Source organism: Melanostigma gelatinosum (genome assembly GCF_949748355.1).
Source record: "Melanostigma gelatinosum genome assembly, chromosome: 8".
Lineage (NCBI taxonomy): Eukaryota > Metazoa > Chordata > Actinopteri > Perciformes > Zoarcidae > Melanostigma > Melanostigma gelatinosum.
In genome coordinates, this window is record NC_136641.1 from 10,890,068 (window position 1) to 10,909,467 (window position 19,400).

Here is a 19,400-nt window from a genome sequence, read left to right on the forward strand (position 1 = left end):
GACTTTTTATCATATTTAATTAACGTGTTGCAGACGGAGTCTGACCCGTCTGTTTGCTGTTCAGCTTTTCTTTGTCGGCAGGTCAGAATGACTCATGATCTGCTGTAGCTGCAACTTTTAAATAAGCTGACTGACCTGTTTATATATATTACCCCTTTTTCTTTTTTACTATACTGGATTAAAATATATACAGGACAACACAAATATGTACCGGTAGTAAAACTTGATGTGTCAATCACTCTGAACCCCAGAAACTTTAAGTGTATTATTTAACAACTGTATTATTATAAATACGATATTTCAAAATATCACTCCGATAAGCAAAGCTCTTGTCACAGGGTTTATTTGCAGGGAAAACAGTCAGAGAACAGCGGGGAAATCCAAGGAGGGCGAGGGTGGAATCCAGGCAGGATAAGGCAGACTGGGGAACCAGGAGGATGAACCAAACTGCAGGAACAGGAAGGCAGGGTCAATGCAATGAAAAGACACTTGGGAAAAATACTCTGAAATACTTTCAAACGGAGCGGCCGAGAACAAACAAACTACCACGTTAAGTTGTAACAACGATCTGGAGAAGAGTGGATGAAGAACCCGGGTAGATATACTGTGGAGTGATGAGTTGATGGAAGGCAGCTGGGTTGACTGGGCAGGGGAGGTGAATTGTAGTCAGGAAGCCGGGAGGAGATCAGGTAGGAACACGAACACACACACACACACACACACAAAACAAGCAGGGGGCACGGACTGGCCATGACAGCTCTCTTACAAGGTTTTACTGTACTTTACTCAAAGTAAATAATCAATGTTAACAATTTGATATTCAAGGAGGGATTTGGTAATCCTAAAATCATTGTTGTGCCACCAAACATCCTGAGCCAAATTATGAAAAGTGGTAGCATTCAAGGTCTATTCTGAATCCAAAGTTACAGGTCAGATATACTGCTGGTTTACACGACAGGAGTTTGGTGTGAGTATCTTACCACAGCATCCTACATCGGACACACCGGAAGCCTGAAGTGAGCTCTGAGGCAGACTGGCACACAGGTGAACAGTGTGTGTCAGCTGTGAGTGTGTGTGAGGGAGAAAAGTGAAATGGACTGACAGATTGTGAGTGCATGTACAGTGTGTGTGTGTGTGTTTACTGTTCAGACACTTTAATGCTGGGAGTGCAGACGGGCTGGGCGTCTCTGTCCTGACGGCCGTTGTAGCATCTGTCAATCTGTCGTATGGATTGTTCTCCACTAATGCACAAACCAACACACACACACACTCGACAGTACATATGAACACATGGAGCAGCTCACACACCTGTCAAACATCATTTCTGTACCTTCCAAGCGCACATACGGTACATGCAAACAAAAATAAAAGCTATGTATTAAAACATGCTTTCAGCACGTGAATTAATGACTTACATGACACACTAATTATACACTCACCCATTGAAACCACAATAACATCGACACAATCCCTCACCATTTCTGATGCAGCACGTGCTTCTATCCTAAAAGACAATGTACACGATAGGAGCCTAACATTTCTGAATTATCTGTGTGCATGGGATGTGTGTGTGTGTGTTTGTGTGCGAGTGTGTGTCGCTTTCTCGTCATCTGTATGTCCAGACGCTACCGGGTTCCCCACTTTATTCCGCTTCACTGAGCCCCCGCCCCCCCAATGCACACACATTAACGGTCTACCACATGGCCAGTTTCTCAGACACAAAGGAATATTAATGTACAGCACATTGTCTCATTATATATCTTTCAGGGTCAATACCACACCAATACTAAGAGAATACAGAAGTGAATATCATTCCTGAAGCTCAAAGCTTTGGAAAAGTAAAAACTCAGCAGCAACATCTCTTTCCAGGAACAAGGTCAGATAGTCAGGATAATCCAAAGACCTCAGTGAGAACAGTTTTCTTCAGTATCTGTGTGTTTGGCTTGAGTTTAGTGAGAAAATATTTTTTTGTGATTTCAGTTAAATTATCTTAAAATAAATAAAAGCTAGATAAACAGCAAATGTGATGAGAAAAGTTTTCTTTACCTATGCAACACACTCCTTCAAGGTGATTTAGATTCAACTCATACATTTAATTCAACTCAAAACAGAAAAGATGCCATAACTTTTTATTTACACAACTATATTCAAGCCTGAACATTAAAAAGCACTGAAACACATTGACCTCTTTTCTCTTACAGCACATGCGTACACTGTTTAACAGCATCAATTATTCAGTGGGTAAAATACACTTTGTATGAGCCACATATCTTCAGAGGTTGTATAAAAGTAAAAGGAACGGGCAAGTTAAAACTTAGAGTTCCCCACTTCCTGAATGAGCTTTCTAATGTAATGTAAATAACGTGGAACAAAGCAGCAGCTTCAAAAACTGATCAGTATATGTATTTTATGCTTTTTCTACTGATAGGGCTGTTCTGTGTGAGATGCCCCTCCCCCTTTAGCTCCTGTACTCATCCCCACAGTCCCCGATAAGTGCCACGAGGTCCCTGGAGCGTCGCGTCACTGCTGTGATGGCGGCATGATCTTCCACCGTCAACTTCAAGTCAGGGCTGCAGCTACGCAGACTGTCACCGATGTGTTGCCCCGCCCCTGCGACGCCTAGCCGACAGCCGACAATGACCCCCCCCACCGCAGGGCGGTCCAGCACGTAACGCGTCGCCACGCTGGCCACTGAGCAGTCGTGTCTCTTAGCAGCTGTCTCCAAGGCGACAAGGAGGTCCTGGAAGAGGCTCCAGCCACCCCAAGAGTTGATCATGTTCTTGTACTTAGAGAGGGAGGCGGTGTAGAGCTCCGCCCTGGAAGTAGGCTCCGCCTTCCCCAGATAACGCTCTGAGAGTAGACCACCAGCTAAGAGAGGACAGTGATGGAGGAAGAGGAGTGGAGTGAGGGATGGAGGAGAGAGAGGCAGACAGAGGAGTTAAAAAGGAGTCGGGGGGGGGGGGATGAATACAGGATGGAGGGAAAGGAGAGGTGGGAGGAGGAGGCGGCGGGAATAAAGGGATGGAGGAAACGAAAAGATGAAATCGGAGAAGGGTGGAGAAGAGGAAGCGAGAGAATGTGGAGAGAAAAGAGAAGACGGGAGGGCAATGCGGAGACCATTGAGGTCAGGAGGAGGATGGGATGCAGAGACGGAGGGAGAGGAAGGAGTAGCGATGATAGAGGGGGAGGGAAGAGGACAGAGGATGTGTCGTCACATCGACTGACTCCATTTTAGAAACCCACCATTTTACATCACAGTGGTAAATGCACTTCTTACATCATTTAACGTCAAGGAAACCTTCGTCTTTGTAATTGCTCTACTGGAGTGATATTTATGTAACCAAGTGAATGAAAATGATGAGTACATGAATATATGATGACTGGATTTAAAGCTTAATGTGTTGTATCTCACCCAGAGTGCCGTACGTGAGGAGCTGGATGTCGTTAGCCAGACAGAACTTCTCCATCTTGGCTACAGGTCGCTGGTCAATCAAAGAGTACTGAACCTGCATGACAGACGCATTGAAAACATGATTAATAGATGCACTGAAGGAGAGGGTCTCGTGGAGTATTGCACTAGCCTGCAGGTGCGTGGTGCCAGGTACCTGGTTGCTTGAGATGCGGATACCTCTGCTGGTGATCTCCTCCAGCCTCTGAGTGTCAAAGTTAGTGAGGGCGAGTTCTCCTGAGGGGAAACAAAAAGGAAGAAACGGGTTGAGGTCTCTTAAAAATAAAAATCTTTTGATAACAGGAAAGAACAAGAAACAGATCCACATTCCTGCTTTTGACACACTACTGTTCTGCCTCCAGAGAACGTGTGTGAATCCTTATAGGTGTGTGAGATCAGCATGAGAGCCGGACTTTCTTTTCATTTTCAGTCTGCTGAAAAGTCTGCTCATATTGTGATTCAAGTTTAAATGATCCAACAATGAAACACTGAAATATGTTTGGTTTGATCCTTTTGTTATGATTTGATCATAGATGAACAATAACCTTCTATGTATATATGTATATAAAGTAAACATAATTAGAAAATGTAATTATTGTAAAGAAATAAAAAGCACAAAATATATCAAACTCGCTAATGTAAATATGATAAATTATTCATTTTAAGTTGGACTTGAAGGTTCATTTTCAACCTTAAAAATAGCAACTTGATGAAAAAGTTCTTAACACAAGGTCCATCTGGTTTTTTTCTGAAGCTTTCAGCGCCACCTCATGGCCTTCCTCAGCAGATGGGAGTTGATGTAGTTGAAAAATGTGGAAACCCCAAGTAAGAGGACCTTGTGTTACGATGAATAACTCAAACAGCTAATGAAGCCCGTCAGATGCAGTTGAAAGCTCTGACAACATAAGCTTAACTCAAGGCCCACTTACTAGCCTTTTCCAAAGAACCATTTCCAGGTCACGATTGAACAAATATAAAGAAAATGCAGCCTATAAAACAAGAATATATTACAATTACTGTTAAACCTATGATATCAGCCTGATAATGTATCAGTCAGATTCGAGTTTTTGTTTATCTGTAGACGTTTACAGTATGTATTGTGTTCGTACGTATGAGTCCCTCCTGCTGCATATCGGAGAGGTGTCCCAGTGCGTCCAGGTATCTCTTGTCTTTATAGTCCCACCAGTGGAACTGAACACAGTCCAGACTGTCAACCTGCATACGGGTCATGGAGCGTTGCAGGGCCTTCTCCACCACCTGGAGTGGTGGGGAAGTGGTGGGGGGACACACACACACACACACACACACACACACACACACACACACACACACACACACACACACACACACACACACACACACACACACACACACACACACACACACACACACACACACACACACACACACACACACACACACACACACACACACACACACACACACACACACACACACACACACACACACACACACACAAGCAAGATAACTACTGAGGTGGACATTTACTAGCATATTGTCAGTACAAATAACATTAAACCATGAATAACATCGTATTACTTTTTATTTGTTTTCAAAATCATAAAACGAAGGCTACAGAGGGAATCCTTTAAAAAGGGACTCAACACCAACACATTTCCTGGGAATTTTCTATGCAGCCTTACATTTGTTGAGTCGGCCAGTAAGGTGATGTCCTGCTTCTTTATAACAGACACACAGTGCTCTCTAGTGGGTAAAACTACTCTCTGTAAAACACGGCAGACTGAGAGCAGGTGTCACTCTTGTCTCAACACATTTGTCAAACGGCTCAACGGCTCACCTCGCGGTTCATTGGTTCTGGTCTCGGCACGTATTTGGTCAGACTCTGCAGAGCTGGGATGTCGTTCCCAGATGATTTGCACTAAGAAAAGATCAAACAAAGAGTCATGAAAATTATAATTACTAACTACAAATATTTGAATTGAGCGATGTCTTCTTTCTGTATCTTGCACTTATATATTATAATCTTACCATGCTAAACATCTTTATTGTTATTAAATGAAATACTGAACAGTAGCTTTTATTTGAACCACATTGCACTGCTAAACACATTTATCATTTAAAAGGATAGAAGTGTCTGTTGATGAGTTGAATCAAAAAGTGTCAAAAAGCCTGGAACGCATGTGTAATGAGGTCAAATGTGTGTGAGAGAATAAGCTGGTTGGAGAAGAAAAAAGCTCTCTGGCTCTCTGCACATTATTCCAGGTGAACGGCTGAGACCACAGCCGGCACCATTAAACCGTCACAGCACATCAGCCACAAGAACTCTGATCTGAGCCACACCGGGACCTGTCTGCGTGCGTGTGTGTGTGTGTGTGTGTGTGTGTGTGTCTGCGTGCGTGTGCGTGTGTGAGAGAGAGAGCATTTCTTAATGTGTGTGTATTGAGGATCTGCAGCTCTGTGGAGAACACCGGCACTAACAGTTGGATTGACGAATCAATAAACTGGCACGACTGAGCTCACAGGGATTATACAGTATGAATGACAATAATACAGTTTCTTCTGAATGCTGTCAGTTTACTTTACCGCTGTAGCTCAATGACAGAACATGTAAAAGCATGAACCATTTTTACCTAGCTTAGCTTTATTCCCAAACATATTCCTGGGAATGCAGTCACAGGTGTTTACAAGCAAAATACATTGTTTCTTTTTCCCCGAGCAGACTGTTTTCTTTTTGAAAATCTGTGTTTTGAGATCTGTTGATGTTTCTTGCTTCCTTTCCGTCTCTTTCTTGTAAATGACTGACGCGCGCGCACACGTATATTATTACAATGTGTTTACACTGTTACGACCATATTGTCTATTTTTTCCCCTTCATTTTTTGTCAATGGCCTCATTGCACGCGCGCGCGCGCACACACACACACACACACACACACACACACACACACACACACACACACACTTCAATCTGCAGCAGAACAGCTCCCTCTTGTGTTTTAAAGGTTATTATTCATCTATGATGAATTCATAACAAAATTTAAAGGATCACGCCCAAACTTTTATTTGATTGTGTTAAAACCAAATTTGGACCAATATTTTGCTACTGGACCATTTTAATTTAAATAACAATATGAGAACAGGCAACAAAAAAAAGAGAAGCTCCATCTTGCCTGACGCAAGATGGAGCTTCACCGCGTCTGGCTGTGTGTGTGTGTGTGTGAACACTGATGTCTCTACAGACAATTCCAGTAATCAATTAAACTTCATAAACTCCAGAACTATCTCCAGCATCATGTCATGCAAACGGGTCAAAGATGAGCAGGCCAGTTGAACCTTAACATGCATGTGGGTTTATCTATTAGGTTTTAGAAGGAATCCTTTTTCAACCCACAGAGAAGGACTAATCCCACACTTTAAAACATCAAATATGGTCAAATCTCGACAGGGACATGTGTTTCATGGCATGACATCCACATCAATGACTTGACAGTTTGTATCAGTTATTATTCATTAAAAGGGAGAAAAATATGGTGTTCAATAGCTTCCACCGTACAATGAGGTATATTTTTAAATCCTGACAAAGAAACTGAATAACATGATTCAAAGTACATATGATTATTATTGCATTATTCTTCTCATCTTTGCCACATTATAGCCCCATATAATAATGTCATGTACTGAATAGGAGGGAGTGTGTGTACCTGGCTGTTGAACCGTCCAAATATTTCCTCTGCAGGTCCATAAATGTCTGCCATGTCAAATGTGGTCAGACCAGCGTCTACGTAGGCCTGCATTGCCTGCACTGGAGAGATGAGAGGGACACATTTTTAGATTACATGTATCATTAATATTTGTTATTATATTGACAATCATAATTAGGCTCAGAGGCTTAGATCAAATGTATGACCTTCCTGGGATTTTGCATTTGCTTTTCTAAGCCAACACAACCATGTTTGACAATGGTATCATATTTTTTTAAAGCCTTCATGATGTCTTTATCACAGCATACATTTAATATACCACAAGACACGTTTTCTGCTCGGGATCGTTTCCACAGATGTTTTAATTGTGTCCACGACATGATCGTTCACCTGCTTCAGCATTGTCCACCGCTCCGTGCGCTCCGGATACCTGCCACATTCCGTTCAGCACGCGGCAGATCTCCAGACCTCCGGACAGCCTCACTCTGGGAACCGGGGACATCCTGCAGTCAGCGCCGGGGAAGAAGCTGCTGGAAGAGGCCTGCGGTTTGAAATCACACACGATTTATGCCTTTCTTCCACAAAGGCAAAAACATATTTGCTCGTTCGATCGTTGTGGGTCGGCTTCATGCATTAACTGCTCTAAAACGGAAGGATATCAGATCAGATACATCAATACAAGTTACTGACGGTATGTCAAGACGAACCACTGCCAGAGAGAAACAAGCTACAAGTCACAACAACGTCCTGCAGTTACAAAACGTGTTTTTGCGAAACTGAGTTACAAAAGCCACGAGCGTTTCCACCAATCGCTGACTCTGTTTAACCGGAAATAAACTTCTTCTTCTTCAGCAGGTTTGCTGCTGCTTTCCTGCCCTCTACTGGAAATAAACAGTCACTTCTGTGGAGAAACACCTGAAGCTGTTTCTGAAAGAAAACCTCTCTGCAGGGCATCAATAATGAAACACTGAGACGTGATACAGTAAAAAATAATCTTTACTTTTCCTTTACATCACATTAATAAAGCCCTGTACACGAAGCATGCCTTCCAGACAATATGCTGTAGCAGTCCCATGTTCCATTTCTCATCACTCCACTGTTGCTGCCTTCTTCTTCTTCTTCTTCTTCTTCTTCTTCTTCTTCGTCCTCTTCTTCTTGCCAGGTGTAGCATCCGCCTGTTCTGCTGCTGCTGCTGTCGGGGTGTCCTCCGTCTCTGAAGCTTCAGACTCTTCTTCTGAGGCCGCAGGTCTCTTCTCGCAGGTGGACGGGCCGAGTGGTGCCTCAGCCTCCGGCTTGCTGTGACAGGGCAGACGGCTAAAGTCAATTTCAGAACGAAATAGTTGCTCATCTGTACCAACAGCTGCTCTAAAACGTGTCAAATGCCATGTAGTTTGTGCTCATAAAGTTAGTTGAAAGTGAAAAGCATGAGTCTACAGAGTCTGATTTGATATAATTGTAGATTTCAGAAAATTACACCACAGACCTGCGACATTCTAGTTCAAGCTCAATATTTTAACAAAATATGTAGTCTAGATTGTTTCCATTTTACAATTTACAATTTACAGGCAATAAAACAGCATTATAATTAACCTATGTGACATTTTCCCTTGGAGTTAGAAATTCTGAGCAAATATGGCTTAATCACTGTATTACAATAGGATTTCACACTTCATTACTTTACATGGCAGCCGGGTAGTTACCTTATCTGAACCGCTGGCTCTGGCCTCTTATTCCCAGCCTCACTGTGCTTCTCCAGCAGAGCCACAAAGAAGCCGTGTGTGCGAGTCTTGGTGGTGCTGGCGCGAAGACACTGAGTGAGTGGCTCCAGGCCACGCTCTGGCCACTGAGCCAGCAGTGGAACCAACCTGGAGGAGAAAATATGAAATGTCTTCAGGGACCAGTAAAATCCAGAACAGAATTTAAAATCTTTCTTCTCATCTACAAAGCCCTAAATGTTCAGGGACCATCATATTTAGCTCATAGTACCCTATTGCCCCACTAGAGTACTGTGCCCCCAGAATGCAGAGTTACTCGTGGTATTTGGCTTCTTCTTCTTCTCGGTTTGTTTTGAGTGAGTGAAAGTGGACTGCTCCTACCTGAAGCCCGGGTTCTGCTGCAGACAGGCCGTGACGACGTCCTCATTCTCCTGGCTGTGGATGGAGCAGGTGGAGTAGACCAGGCGCTTCAGGCGAGGAAACCTGAGGCCGTGGTTCAGGCATCGCAGCTGGAAGGAGGCCAGGGAGGCCAGACGAGCCTGAACCTGGTCAACAGAAGACGCATCGTCCCGGAGACACACCATACCTGGACCCCACACACAGATCATACATCATGAATTACATTTAAATCTAATTTGTTTGTGTACAGGTACACTAGTATTGCATGTAAACTACATACTGGTTAAAGAAACGCATGCAAATCCTAAATTACATTATTCAATTCTTAATACTGATGCAACAATGTGCATGCAGGATGTCACTGTTGCAGCTGCTCGCAGTAGAGCCCATTCATCTACTTCAGATGGTCAGTTACTGGTGTCCAGTAGTTCCCCACCTTCAGGTCAGTTCCCTCTAAAATGTCCCAAGATACATTTGACAAGTCATGAGATGATTAATGGGAGAGGAAAGACGATAAAACTGTTTTCATTTTTCAAAAGTGACAAAAGGCCTGGAAAGAATGTGTAATGAGGGCAAAATGTGTGAGAGACATTTTACTTTAGTAATATTGTAATTCAAATCTACTTGGTTACTTTCCACCACTGGCAATAACATGTAATCTGGTTGGTGGTGCTGCTTTGCTGCCTGATTGCTCGAGGGATATTGCGATTGCATGTAGTTGTATGATGTGTGAATCATGTGACTATAAAACCACAGCCACATGATTCATAGGCTCACTGGGACCTCATAGCCTCTGGGGTCCACCTGTAAAGACAGCAGACGGGTGATCAGAAACCTGGATCACACAGAAATAACCCTTTGTTATTCTACCTGATCCGCTGCAGGATGGATCCAGCAGGACGTACTCAACATCTTTAAACTGCGGGCTGTCAGGGTCCACCTTCAGGAAGTCCTGGTTGGCCAGCTGCTGGCAGGTGACCCCAGCTCGGAGCAGGAGGGTCGCCATGGTGGCCAGACGCTTGGCATCCAAATCAAAGGCAAACAGTCTGCCCTTGTTCTTCATGATGGCAGCCAGGTGGCTGGTTTTGTTGCCAGGGGCAGCGCAGGCATCGATGAGATGGCTGCCAGGTGGGGGGTTGAGGAGGAAAGCGGGGAGGCAGCTGGCTTTGTCCTGCAGGATGATGTGGCCGGCCTTGTACAGGAAGTGGTCATGGAAGTCAGTTTTAGGAGAGAAGGCCAGCACCTCCGGCAGATGCATGTCCAGCACAAAGTCTTTCCTCTTCATGGTCAAGTCCTCCAGACTGGAGGCCTGTCCCATGTAGGAGAAGCCATCCCTCTTCAGGTAGTCCACAGCGTCCTCCACGGTAGTCATCAGGGTGTTCACGCGCGCATACCTGGGCAGCTGGACCCCGACAACCCTCTGCACGCTGACCGGGAGCAGGTCCCCATTCTTGCTGACGTTCTGCTTCACCTTCATGCGGGCCAGCGCCGCCTGCAGTCGGGAGTGCTGCTTCATCATCATGGTCTTCCAGGAGCCGCCGCACTTCAGCCCCCGGCCGATCAACAGGTCGTACACCAGCACTTTGGCCAGGTGCATCTTCAGCTTGGTCTGCTTGAGCAGCTTGGTGGACTCGATGATCTCCTCCAGGATGGAGGAAAACTTCTCGGTCTCACAAACCAGAGCGAACAGCTGCTTGATGTTTGCAAACTTGCTGTCGTAAACCAGAGTTTTCAAAGCGCCCTGCTTCATCTCGGCTTTCTCCAGGACCTCAGCAGCTTTGATGTACAGCGCCATGGCGAAAACGTACGAGCTTACCAGCTAGCAGACGAGAGAGACGACTCCACTATTTCGCTAGTGTATCGGCTACTTGGTGGTGTTTCCCTCTTGACAACAGTCCGGACACGTCCCTCGTCCCGCCAGGGCTTTCCTCTTCTCTGAGCGGCAACAAGCAGCTTTGTTTTCCTCATTCACGTTTCAGAAAAGCAGCGTCGTTATTTCGTTCCCACCATGCACATGGTGGAGGAAGACGCGTGACTCCGGAAGTACTAACAGACGCACTGTTTTCGTCTGACGTAGGAGGTCTGTCCAGCCAATCACGGAGCAACTGGCTGAACATTAGAGCACTTATCTGTATTTTAATGATTACCCATAAAACGCATTTCTAAGCCCATCTTGGTATTCAAATAGCGCTTTCTCAGATTTTTTGATTGGTAGATTGTGTTATTAATCCTTTTAGTCTGGAGTGCTCAGGCTAAATGACTCTGCACACTAACTGTAACCGCTCCCAGGTAATTGTAGTATTAGTTATAATATAACCCAGATAGTGCTCTTAGAAAACACAAATGGACGTGAAAATCGTTAGTACAGAAAAACTGTAGAGAAAATAGCTTTATTCTTCAATACAAGTTCATACCCTGGATATTCCCATGTGGAGAGGTCAAAGGACTCAAGTTCACACTACAGTTTACCACAATAACGAACAATCATCACTGCATTAAAATCAGTTAGTCATTCAATGTGAACTTTAGTTTGTGTAAAAGTCTACCTGCCAACGTAAGAAACAGACTGACCTTTCCCATCGGGACATTACAACAAATCATTTAGGAGAAAAAACAGCTGAACATCAAGACTCTTGAGAACACTTCTTATTGCAGCACCTTACAAAAATAAGAAAAATTGTACTAAGATAATAAACATGGATTTTAAAGTGGCAAGGGACAGTCGCTCATTCAATTTACACCAAGTGAGCCGATACACAGTCTATCTGCTGTACACCAAACAAAACAAATAAATTAAAAGGAAGAAAAACATAAAAATGTACAGCGCATTTTCTGGCACTCCTACATTTTTTAACGAGAAAATATCACTTAACGTTTTGATTTAGACACTGAATAGACAATTCATGCACTCGTGCTGTGATTTAACTACCAGAGTACAGCAACAAATATTCAATGTCTGCACAGACACAGCTGGTGTTAAAGCTGTGATGTGCAGATTTAAGCATCATTAAAATTAGTTCAGTGGCATAAGGAGCATTGCTGTCTGCCAGGGTCTTTTTTTACCACTGCCAGTAAGACTCACAAAGTCAGATAATGTTTGACCACAGAAGCTTAATTTTCTCCTTTGTAACAAGTTAGCAGCAGCACAAGGCCTTCAGAGAATGCATGCTCTCAAGGCATCTTAATTCACACTGGATTACATTTTTAAAGTGTTGAATTGTACTAAAATATAACACACGTTTATTGTACATTGTTTTTGGAATGCAGTTGAGCTACCTTGTGTGAAGGACAAAGAGAAGCTGCCTTTCACTCTCAGTCCAGAGAAATCACAACCGTTTGTGCGCTATGACTGCTGGCTGCCATCGTGCTAAATCTCGCTATTTCAACTAAAGAGATATTTCTGAGTGGATTGCCCTTATTTTCAATATACTTTTAATATATTATGCTGCTGTTGACTACTACTGCAAAATGTGTGGGCCCCAATTGTCACTTAACCAATCAGTGTTTGGCGACCCCACTGGGCTTTTTCACAGTCTTTGTCTTCAAAGAGTTTTTGTACAGAAGCAGTCTCTCTGTGGTGTGAGGAGGCAGGCGGTTCCTCTTGGCCTTTACAATACACGCTGCCATCGGACACAGCCGGTCGAAGCCCCCTGAGGTGGCCGGTGCTGCCAGCAGCTTCTTGACAATGCCCTGGAGCAGGGGGAACCGAGCTGCAGATTTCCAGTACAACACGCTGCTGTTGCTTTCCCACAGTGGTTCGGAGAGGTACATATCGAGCTCTGCCATCTTCATGGTCTTTGCCGGAGGCTGGAGGAAGTTAAAGATGGACTTGCGCTTGAGATCGTTCTCGCCGACTCCGTTGCAGTTGCCGTCATCTGAGCTGCCACCAGATGCCTCCATCGGTGCGTTGTCTCGACTCGCCTCTTTGCCACCTTGCTCCCTTTTCTCCTTGCTTGTCTGGTCGTTATCTGCCTCTACAGAGGGAGCGGCTGAGGCCGCCATGCTTCCAAGTGTGGCTTCCACGATGGTGCGAGCCTGATACTTTGACGGGGGTGTTAGGAAACCTGTCTGGTCCTCCAGTTTGGCATCAGCAAATGGCTGGAAAAAAACATTCAAGAAAGGATGAGAGTTCTGATTTTGAGTGATTGTGATTCCGCTCTGTGGATGCAAAGTGGCAAAGCATGACACAACGGCAATTTTTCAATTCAATACCTGCAGTTTGATCCTGGGGTCGAGCACAGCAGCTAATATCATGTCCTTCTGGTGAATCAGGGACTGGAAGTGTGTGTGGATGCCTGTGCGCAGGGCCTTGTTGAAGTGGGAGTAGTTGGTGACCAGGCTCGCCAATGTCTTATCAAGGCCAATCAGGGATGGCGTGATGAAAGAGATGGTCACTCCATTTCCTTGCAGGACCTGGATTAGAAGAAGCATCAGGAAATGATCTCACATAATCTTCTATCAACAATACCACAACACTATAATACTGTATTTCTATGCATGTATATAATATATAGCCTCTAATCCATGAAGCAAGGTGCAATGTACAATTGACAAATAAGGGCATTAGTGCTGCAACATTAATGATCGTAATGTTTTTGTTTTCTTTGTTTCAGTCATTCAAACTGCCCAATTCAGAACATTTGTCAACAGACTTCATTGTATTTAACACAAAATAAGCCAATAATAGGTTTTGTTTAAGAACATGTAACACAATGTGGGCTGACATGAAGCTAAAGTGCTTAATATTAAAAGATGGTAATTTCAATGTCATTACTTGGAGTGATATCAACCCTGTTTATATCTCTTTTTAAGCAGATTGGTTCATATTTTACCAGAATAAATATCGCAAAAAGTAAAACGTGGAAATTCCAATTTAAATATTTCTAAAAAGGTTAGGGTTCTAAAAAACAACTAATATTTACAAGTAATACTACATTTTACAATCGTGTGTGATCTTTGTAGAACATCATATTACACTACATCCATGAAATGAACTTTGTCTTTTACCTGCAAGGCCTCCTCAAAGGGCTCAAGGAGACCCAGGATGTCACTCACTTGCTCCCTCTTGGCCATGACCAGAGGCGGGGCGCTGGCTGTGTCGTTAGCCTCTATGCGGGCCTGGGCCAGGAGAGCCATGATGGCGGTCCAGGCCGACTCCTGCACCATGCGGCGTAAAGACAGCATCATGGAGTTCCAGCGACAGCTACTGGAGGAAGGGCACAGGGAAACGTTGCACTCCTTCAACAGGACCTAAACAAGACAATGAACAACACAGGAAAGAAAATCATATGTCTGTCCATAAATAAAAATGGTATTGTCAGACCTCAATTGAACAATTTTGAACTGTGATGTTAATTCACTTTTCCACCTCAAATAATCAGTTTTGGTTTCACATAACTCTACAGCTCAGAAACAAACCTTTAAGACAGCTGATGTCAGTGAACTAAAAAAAGGTTAGGGATGAAGATATCATTTTTTGGAATAAAGTCTGTTTTTTGTCTGCACTCTGAATTTGAAAAGGTTTAATAATCAGTGCTAATGAATACATATTTAAAACAAGACATACTGGTGCTGTCGTTTCATCTTTGCATGTAAAATCTATAAAAATCTGAAAAACAGACTTGCTGACCTGGTTTATGTACCTTTGCGAAACAAATATAACACAGTGTATCATACAATTGCAAAATCAGTTTTAGTTTCTCTTACCTCGCTCCAGTAGGCGCTGCTCCTAAAGAAAGCCACCACGTTGTGGACCTGCGAGAGCAGGTTTTCCACCACCCTGGAGTTCTTCAGTGCCTCCTTAATCACAAGCTGCAATGTGTGAGCCACACAGGTGGTTCTAGTCCCAATCTGTAGCTCTGAAAAGGGGGACTCGGTTTCAGACATCTGGTCCGACAGAAATGCCACCATCTCTTCTCCATCGGGTTCTCCCCGGTTGGATGAGCACATGATCTTGTAGTCGCAGAACAAGTTGTTCCCAGACAGGGCTTCTTTGGCTTGGTTTGCGAGCACGTAGCCGATGCTGGGAGGAAAGAGGCCGTAGCTCAATAGCACGCCTTCAAGCTCCCTGGCCACAGCCGTGCTGAGGTTTTTGTGGCTGAGGTGGCGGAAGGCTACAATGGGACGGCGTATCTGCCAGGAATCACTGACGAAGTGGAGCTGCACAACGACAATGGGCTCCTCCGCTGGGTGGGATTGATTCCCTGCCCAGAGGTCAAACGTGACATGAATTGCACTCTCGCCATCTTTGGTTTTGGCAAGGCAGGCTTTAAGGTCCCGGATGAGCTGAGGCTTGATGGTTCTCTCCACTTCATCATAGAGCTGTAGGCCCATGACCCGCTGGGACAGCTTGCTGCATTCAGGACTGATGGTACTCATGAATGACCGGAAGCCTGCGCCTTCAACAAAACTGTGGGGAACAAAAAAAGGAAGCTACATTGGCATTGTGCATTTGCAAATGATGCGTGCGAGTGTGTGTGATCTAGACTGGTGGTTTGATGTTTATTTGGTATTCATACATAATATGCAACTAGCCCTGTGTTGCTGTTAAGTCTACTGACGCATACGACATCATCCTGGGTATATAGACCCATGAGATCACCTATTCGACTTGGGGATTAACAAACTTGGGGATTTTGCCAACTTCGGACAACAACCCAACAAGGACACTTTCAACAGGTCACCTGAGTGGCAGCATGTCTTCAGAGATCATCCTCAGTGCCGCGCTGGTGAACTTCTTCTGGTCCACCGGTGCAGTTGCTGGTGCAGCGCCTGAGCTGGAGCTGGGACTGGAACTCGAACTGTGGGGCAAGGAGGGACTCGTGGACGCTAAAGTCTGTGGAAGCAGAGCGACCGTCTTCTGCTTGACTTTCTGACATGCCGCCTTCTTTTCCTTCACTGGCCTGACCTGCAGCAAAGCAGAGAGTAGGTGAGCCAAACCAAGCTTGCCAGCTGAGACGTCACAGCAGAATATGACACGCATGAGTCCAGGACCACCCCTACAAATCCAGTCTGGTGATTATTGTGTTAACTTACTTACTTAATAGTAACTTTTTTTGAAATTTGAGTGTTTGTACTTTGGTAAAAGTTTCTGAGTCATGAAAGAAAGTCATCATAGCAAGCTTACCACTTTAGGAATTACTGGTTCAGTGTCTAATACAACGTCACACTTGAAGTCCACCTGTAAAACAACAGATAATGTGAATAGTGTAGTACAATAAATGACACCAAAGCTTTTTCTTCTGTCACAGTCTGAGCTATAGCCCATATAATGATTAGATTAGTATATTATTGATTTCATAATATGTAGCAAGTAGCATTTTCTTTAAAAAATGTAAAACTGTAACCAACCAACATTTTACCTGCTACATCACTATGATGATTAATCAACTGGCATGATCTAATCTACCGGTATTAACCATTTTCATTCATTTATAATCTATTCATATTTGCTCGCTAAGAAATCATTGAGGAAAAAAAACATTTGTACAAACGGTGGAAATCCGTGGAAGCTGAAAGTGATAAGTATTACACAGTATGTGTTAAACTAAACAGGTACTGTACCTCTCCTTCAAACTGTTGAATATCAAGGGAAATAATGTCAGCGTCGTCTTTGTACAAGTCCAACTCCGGTTTGATGGTTGAGTTCCAGTGATTTTTCACAGCAATGTCAGTCCTGCGAGAGGAATCAAAAATATACATTAAAGTCTCTGTGTCATTTCTGGTTAAACAGGCTGATACGTTGTTACATTCACCCTCTCATTTTAACAATAACTACCAAATTATGCATTTGATTGCCCGTCATCCATATTGTTAAACTCCAACAAATCATTCACAGCTAACCCACCTTCCAGGGAGCAGCATGGCAATCTCAGCCCACCGGGTTCCCAGAAGTGAGTGGGCTTTGTAGAGGATGAGGTTTTCTTCGTTGGTCCAGGAGCTCTTTTTGAGCAGTGGGTTGAGGTGCTTGTGCCAGCGCTCATGACACTGTTTCCCCGCCCGTCCTTTCAGGTGCCTGGCAATCAACGACCAGTGTTTGAAGCCGTACTTGTCCACCAGCTCTACTATCTGTCCAGAGCAAATGCATGTTAACACAGGAGGAGAGAGTGAGATGGGACAGTTTAACTACAAACTGGGTTCAAGCATAGTCTGTATCTGATGTTCAGTGTCATTTCTTCTACCTTATCGTCTTCCTCTTTGGACCAGAAGCCCTTGACTAAATCAGGATTCAGGTACTTTCTCCAGCGGTGCATACACTCAAATTCTGTCCGCCCCTACCAAAACAAAAGAGATTAGCAAGCAATCAGAGATCTGCATCCTCTGTTCCTTTGAACGTTTACATTGCCGTTTCATTCATTCTCTCTCACTCAAGTAACTTTGCTTCTGTTGAATACTTACCGGAAAAAAACTGGCTGTGGTTTTCCAATTTTTTTTCCCAAAGTTGCTGATCAGGATTTTGAGATTTTCATCCTGCACACAAAAAAGGAATCAGTTCAGATTCAGTATAGTTTAGTGTACCGGTAAGCTTTGTTACTTCACTGACACGAATATAACAATCTACTGGAAATCATCGGGTGTTGCTCTAAAGATAATATCATCAGATGAAAATCTGAAACATACATATTACGGTCAAAGTATTCTTTTCACTCACCTCTTCCTGAGTCCATTTGACTGACTTGGTACCATCATTCTTATCTGCTGCGTCCGAGTCAGTGTCAATGCACATTGTACTATCATCTTCTTCATCCATGCTGCAACCAGACAGATAACCAATAATTCAAACATGTATTACTGGATTTTGTCATGAAAAAAAACCTGGGCCAATCAATTTATAGACTATTGAGAGTGAGAAGACACACTAGAGAATGATTAGACATCTCTGCTTCCAAAGTGTAAATAAATATGGACATACGACATGTTTGATATGGACTATATAATGGATGCTGTTCAGTTTAAATTTAATTTTTATCATTTGAACACAATTCCATCCAGCTTGCATTGGTGAAGCGTCAGAAGTTTCAGCTGCAGATGTAAAAACAGACTAATGTTTAGCTTTCCGGTTTAAATCAACAGAACTTATGTCTTCATTAAGTGTGTTTAAGTGGTACATTTAAAGTGCCCAACATTAAAATACTACAATATATTACGAAAACACCGACAGTTGTTCGCAATGCATCAAAGAGATTAGTTGAAGCCAAGACTAACACAGTTGCCACACACATACAACCTTGCATGTTTAACATAACATATACAAATAGTTAATTAACACTACACTGACATATAGTTAGCTAACTTGTAACTGTTTCCTTGAGTACAAAACCTCTGTATTTCACTTTCCCGTCCTAAACCTAGACAAGCATGCATGTTGTGCTCCAGAGCAGCGAGCTAGCATTAGCTTAACTGACCCCAGAAAAGTTGACATAGCTTAGTAGCTAACATTAGCTTGTGCAAACACCAAACAGTGACCACGACATACATATAAATCATGCAGCGAACGTGTGTGTCCAAACATCACACGGGGCAACTCTCAAGACAGAATTATTGCGATTGATGAGTCAGAAATGATTGCCAAACAAATTAACTTACATTGCAACTTGGCTCTAACTTCAAGCTAACCTCAGCTAACGTGCCTACCAAACACCATGAGCACGCTTGAAGAAACGTTGACTTTAAATTCAGAAAGTATAGCGCCTCCAGCGGCGCATGTAACGTAATGCAACCGCAACAATTGTATCGGCGAATATGAGGCGTTTGTGATCATGTCGATTTCGACTGTGATGGAGAAAGTTGGCTGACATGACAGTGTTAAGAACACAGAAATGCCTACCTAAATTTCAGATTGTGCAACTGCTTCTGGAATACCGCCAGATCCAGCTGTTCCAGCTCACTACCATGACACAACAGAACAACGGCTTTTAAACGACATGAGGGAGAGGAAACAGTCGTCTCACACTCTCACACACACAACAACGCAATGCAACCCCTCGAATAAAATAGGCAACGTTATCATCGAGGAACCTTAACGTCTCCCTCACTTACCCGCGCGACATCCCTCTGCTACTCGCTCGTGCTTCAGACTGGAGCTCTCAATGGCTGCTGGAGTAGTTATGAGTTTAACAACAACTAAAACAATCAGTCTTTTTACAGAGTTCAAATA

At 43.6% G+C, this 19,400-nt stretch overlaps 3 protein-coding genes across 4 annotated transcripts; all 3 read right to left on the minus strand.

Annotated features, from left to right (window-relative positions):
• Positions 1-2,157: 2,157 nt before the first annotated feature.
• LOC306780931 (uncharacterized protein) lies at positions 2,158-7,936 on the minus strand. Of its 2 annotated transcripts, XM_079273481.1 has the most exons (8): positions 7,821-7,936; positions 7,521-7,671; positions 7,131-7,231; positions 5,268-5,348; positions 4,558-4,705; positions 3,606-3,685; positions 3,413-3,506; positions 2,158-2,868 (listed from the first exon to the last, which is right to left on the minus strand). In XM_079273481.1, exons 2-8 carry the CDS (start codon positions 7,630-7,632, stop codon positions 2,459-2,461), a joined length of 1,026 nt encoding a protein of 341 aa, XP_079129607.1. In that variant the 5' UTR covers positions 7,633-7,671; positions 7,821-7,936; the 3' UTR covers positions 2,158-2,458. The 2 variants fall into 2 exon arrangements, with proteins under 2 accessions (XP_079129607.1, XP_079129606.1); XM_079273480.1 differs by having other exon boundaries at positions 7,521-7,923.
• Positions 7,937-8,141: 205 nt separating this feature from the next.
• On the minus strand, positions 8,142-11,271 carry nsun5 (NOP2/Sun RNA methyltransferase 5). Its single transcript, XM_079273448.1, has 4 exons — positions 10,115-11,271; positions 9,227-9,431; positions 8,831-8,995; positions 8,142-8,426 (listed from the first exon to the last, which is right to left on the minus strand). The coding sequence occupies exons 1-4, from the start codon at positions 11,037-11,039 to the stop codon at positions 8,219-8,221; spliced, it is 1,503 nt and encodes a 500-aa protein (XP_079129574.1). The 5' UTR covers positions 11,040-11,271; the 3' UTR covers positions 8,142-8,218.
• A 410-nt stretch (positions 11,272-11,681) lies between these two features.
• mybl2a (v-myb avian myeloblastosis viral oncogene homolog-like 2a) lies at positions 11,682-17,988 on the minus strand. The gene is made up of 11 exons (XM_079273396.1): positions 17,895-17,988; positions 17,642-17,713; positions 17,425-17,517; positions 17,091-17,311; positions 16,808-16,919; positions 16,371-16,424; positions 15,928-16,151; positions 14,951-15,653; positions 14,252-14,494; positions 13,457-13,657; positions 11,682-13,342 (listed from the first exon to the last, which is right to left on the minus strand). Exons 1-11 carry the CDS (start codon positions 17,967-17,969, stop codon positions 12,743-12,745), a joined length of 2,598 nt encoding a protein of 865 aa, XP_079129522.1. The 5' UTR covers positions 17,970-17,988; the 3' UTR covers positions 11,682-12,742.
• Positions 17,989-19,400: the final 1,412 nt, after the last annotated feature.

What these genes read in the sequence shown, in the direction of transcription:
- LOC306780931 (XM_079273481.1), bottom strand. Translation starts at nt 7,632, where the DNA reads ATGTCCCCGGTTCCCAGAGTGAGGCTGTCCGGAGGTCTGGAGATCTGC. An exon ending in GGTGGACAATGCTGAAGCAG is followed by an intron (nt 7,232 to 7,520) that starts GTGAACGATCAT and finishes TCATCTCTCCAG; the next exon opens with TGCAGGCAATGCAGGCCTAC. An exon ending in CCTCACGTACGGCACTCTGG is followed by an intron (nt 2,869 to 3,412) that starts GTGAGATACAAC and finishes GTCCTCTCTTAG; the next exon opens with CTGGTGGTCTACTCTCAGAG.
- nsun5 (XM_079273448.1), bottom strand. Translation starts at nt 11,039, where the DNA reads ATGGCGCTGTACATCAAAGCTGCTGAGGTCCTGGAGAAAGCCGAGATG. An exon ending in TCCATCCTGCAGCGGATCAG is followed by an intron (nt 9,432 to 10,114) that starts GTAGAATAACAA and finishes TGTGGGGTCCAG; the next exon opens with GTATGGTGTGTCTCCGGGAC. An exon ending in GAGCCAGCGGTTCAGATAAG is followed by an intron (nt 8,427 to 8,830) that starts GTAACTACCCGG and finishes GCCCTGTCACAG; the next exon opens with CAAGCCGGAGGCTGAGGCAC.
- mybl2a (XM_079273396.1), bottom strand. Translation starts at nt 17,969, where the DNA reads ATGTGCATTGACACTGACTCGGACGCAGCAGATAAGAATGATGGTACC. An exon ending in TCAAATGGACTCAGGAAGAG is followed by an intron (nt 17,714 to 17,894) that starts GTGAGTGAAAAG and finishes TTTTGTGTGCAG; the next exon opens with GATGAAAATCTCAAAATCCT. An exon ending in CCAAAGAGGAAGACGATAAG is followed by an intron (nt 17,312 to 17,424) that starts GTAGAAGAAATG and finishes TGCTCTGGACAG; the next exon opens with ATAGTAGAGCTGGTGGACAA.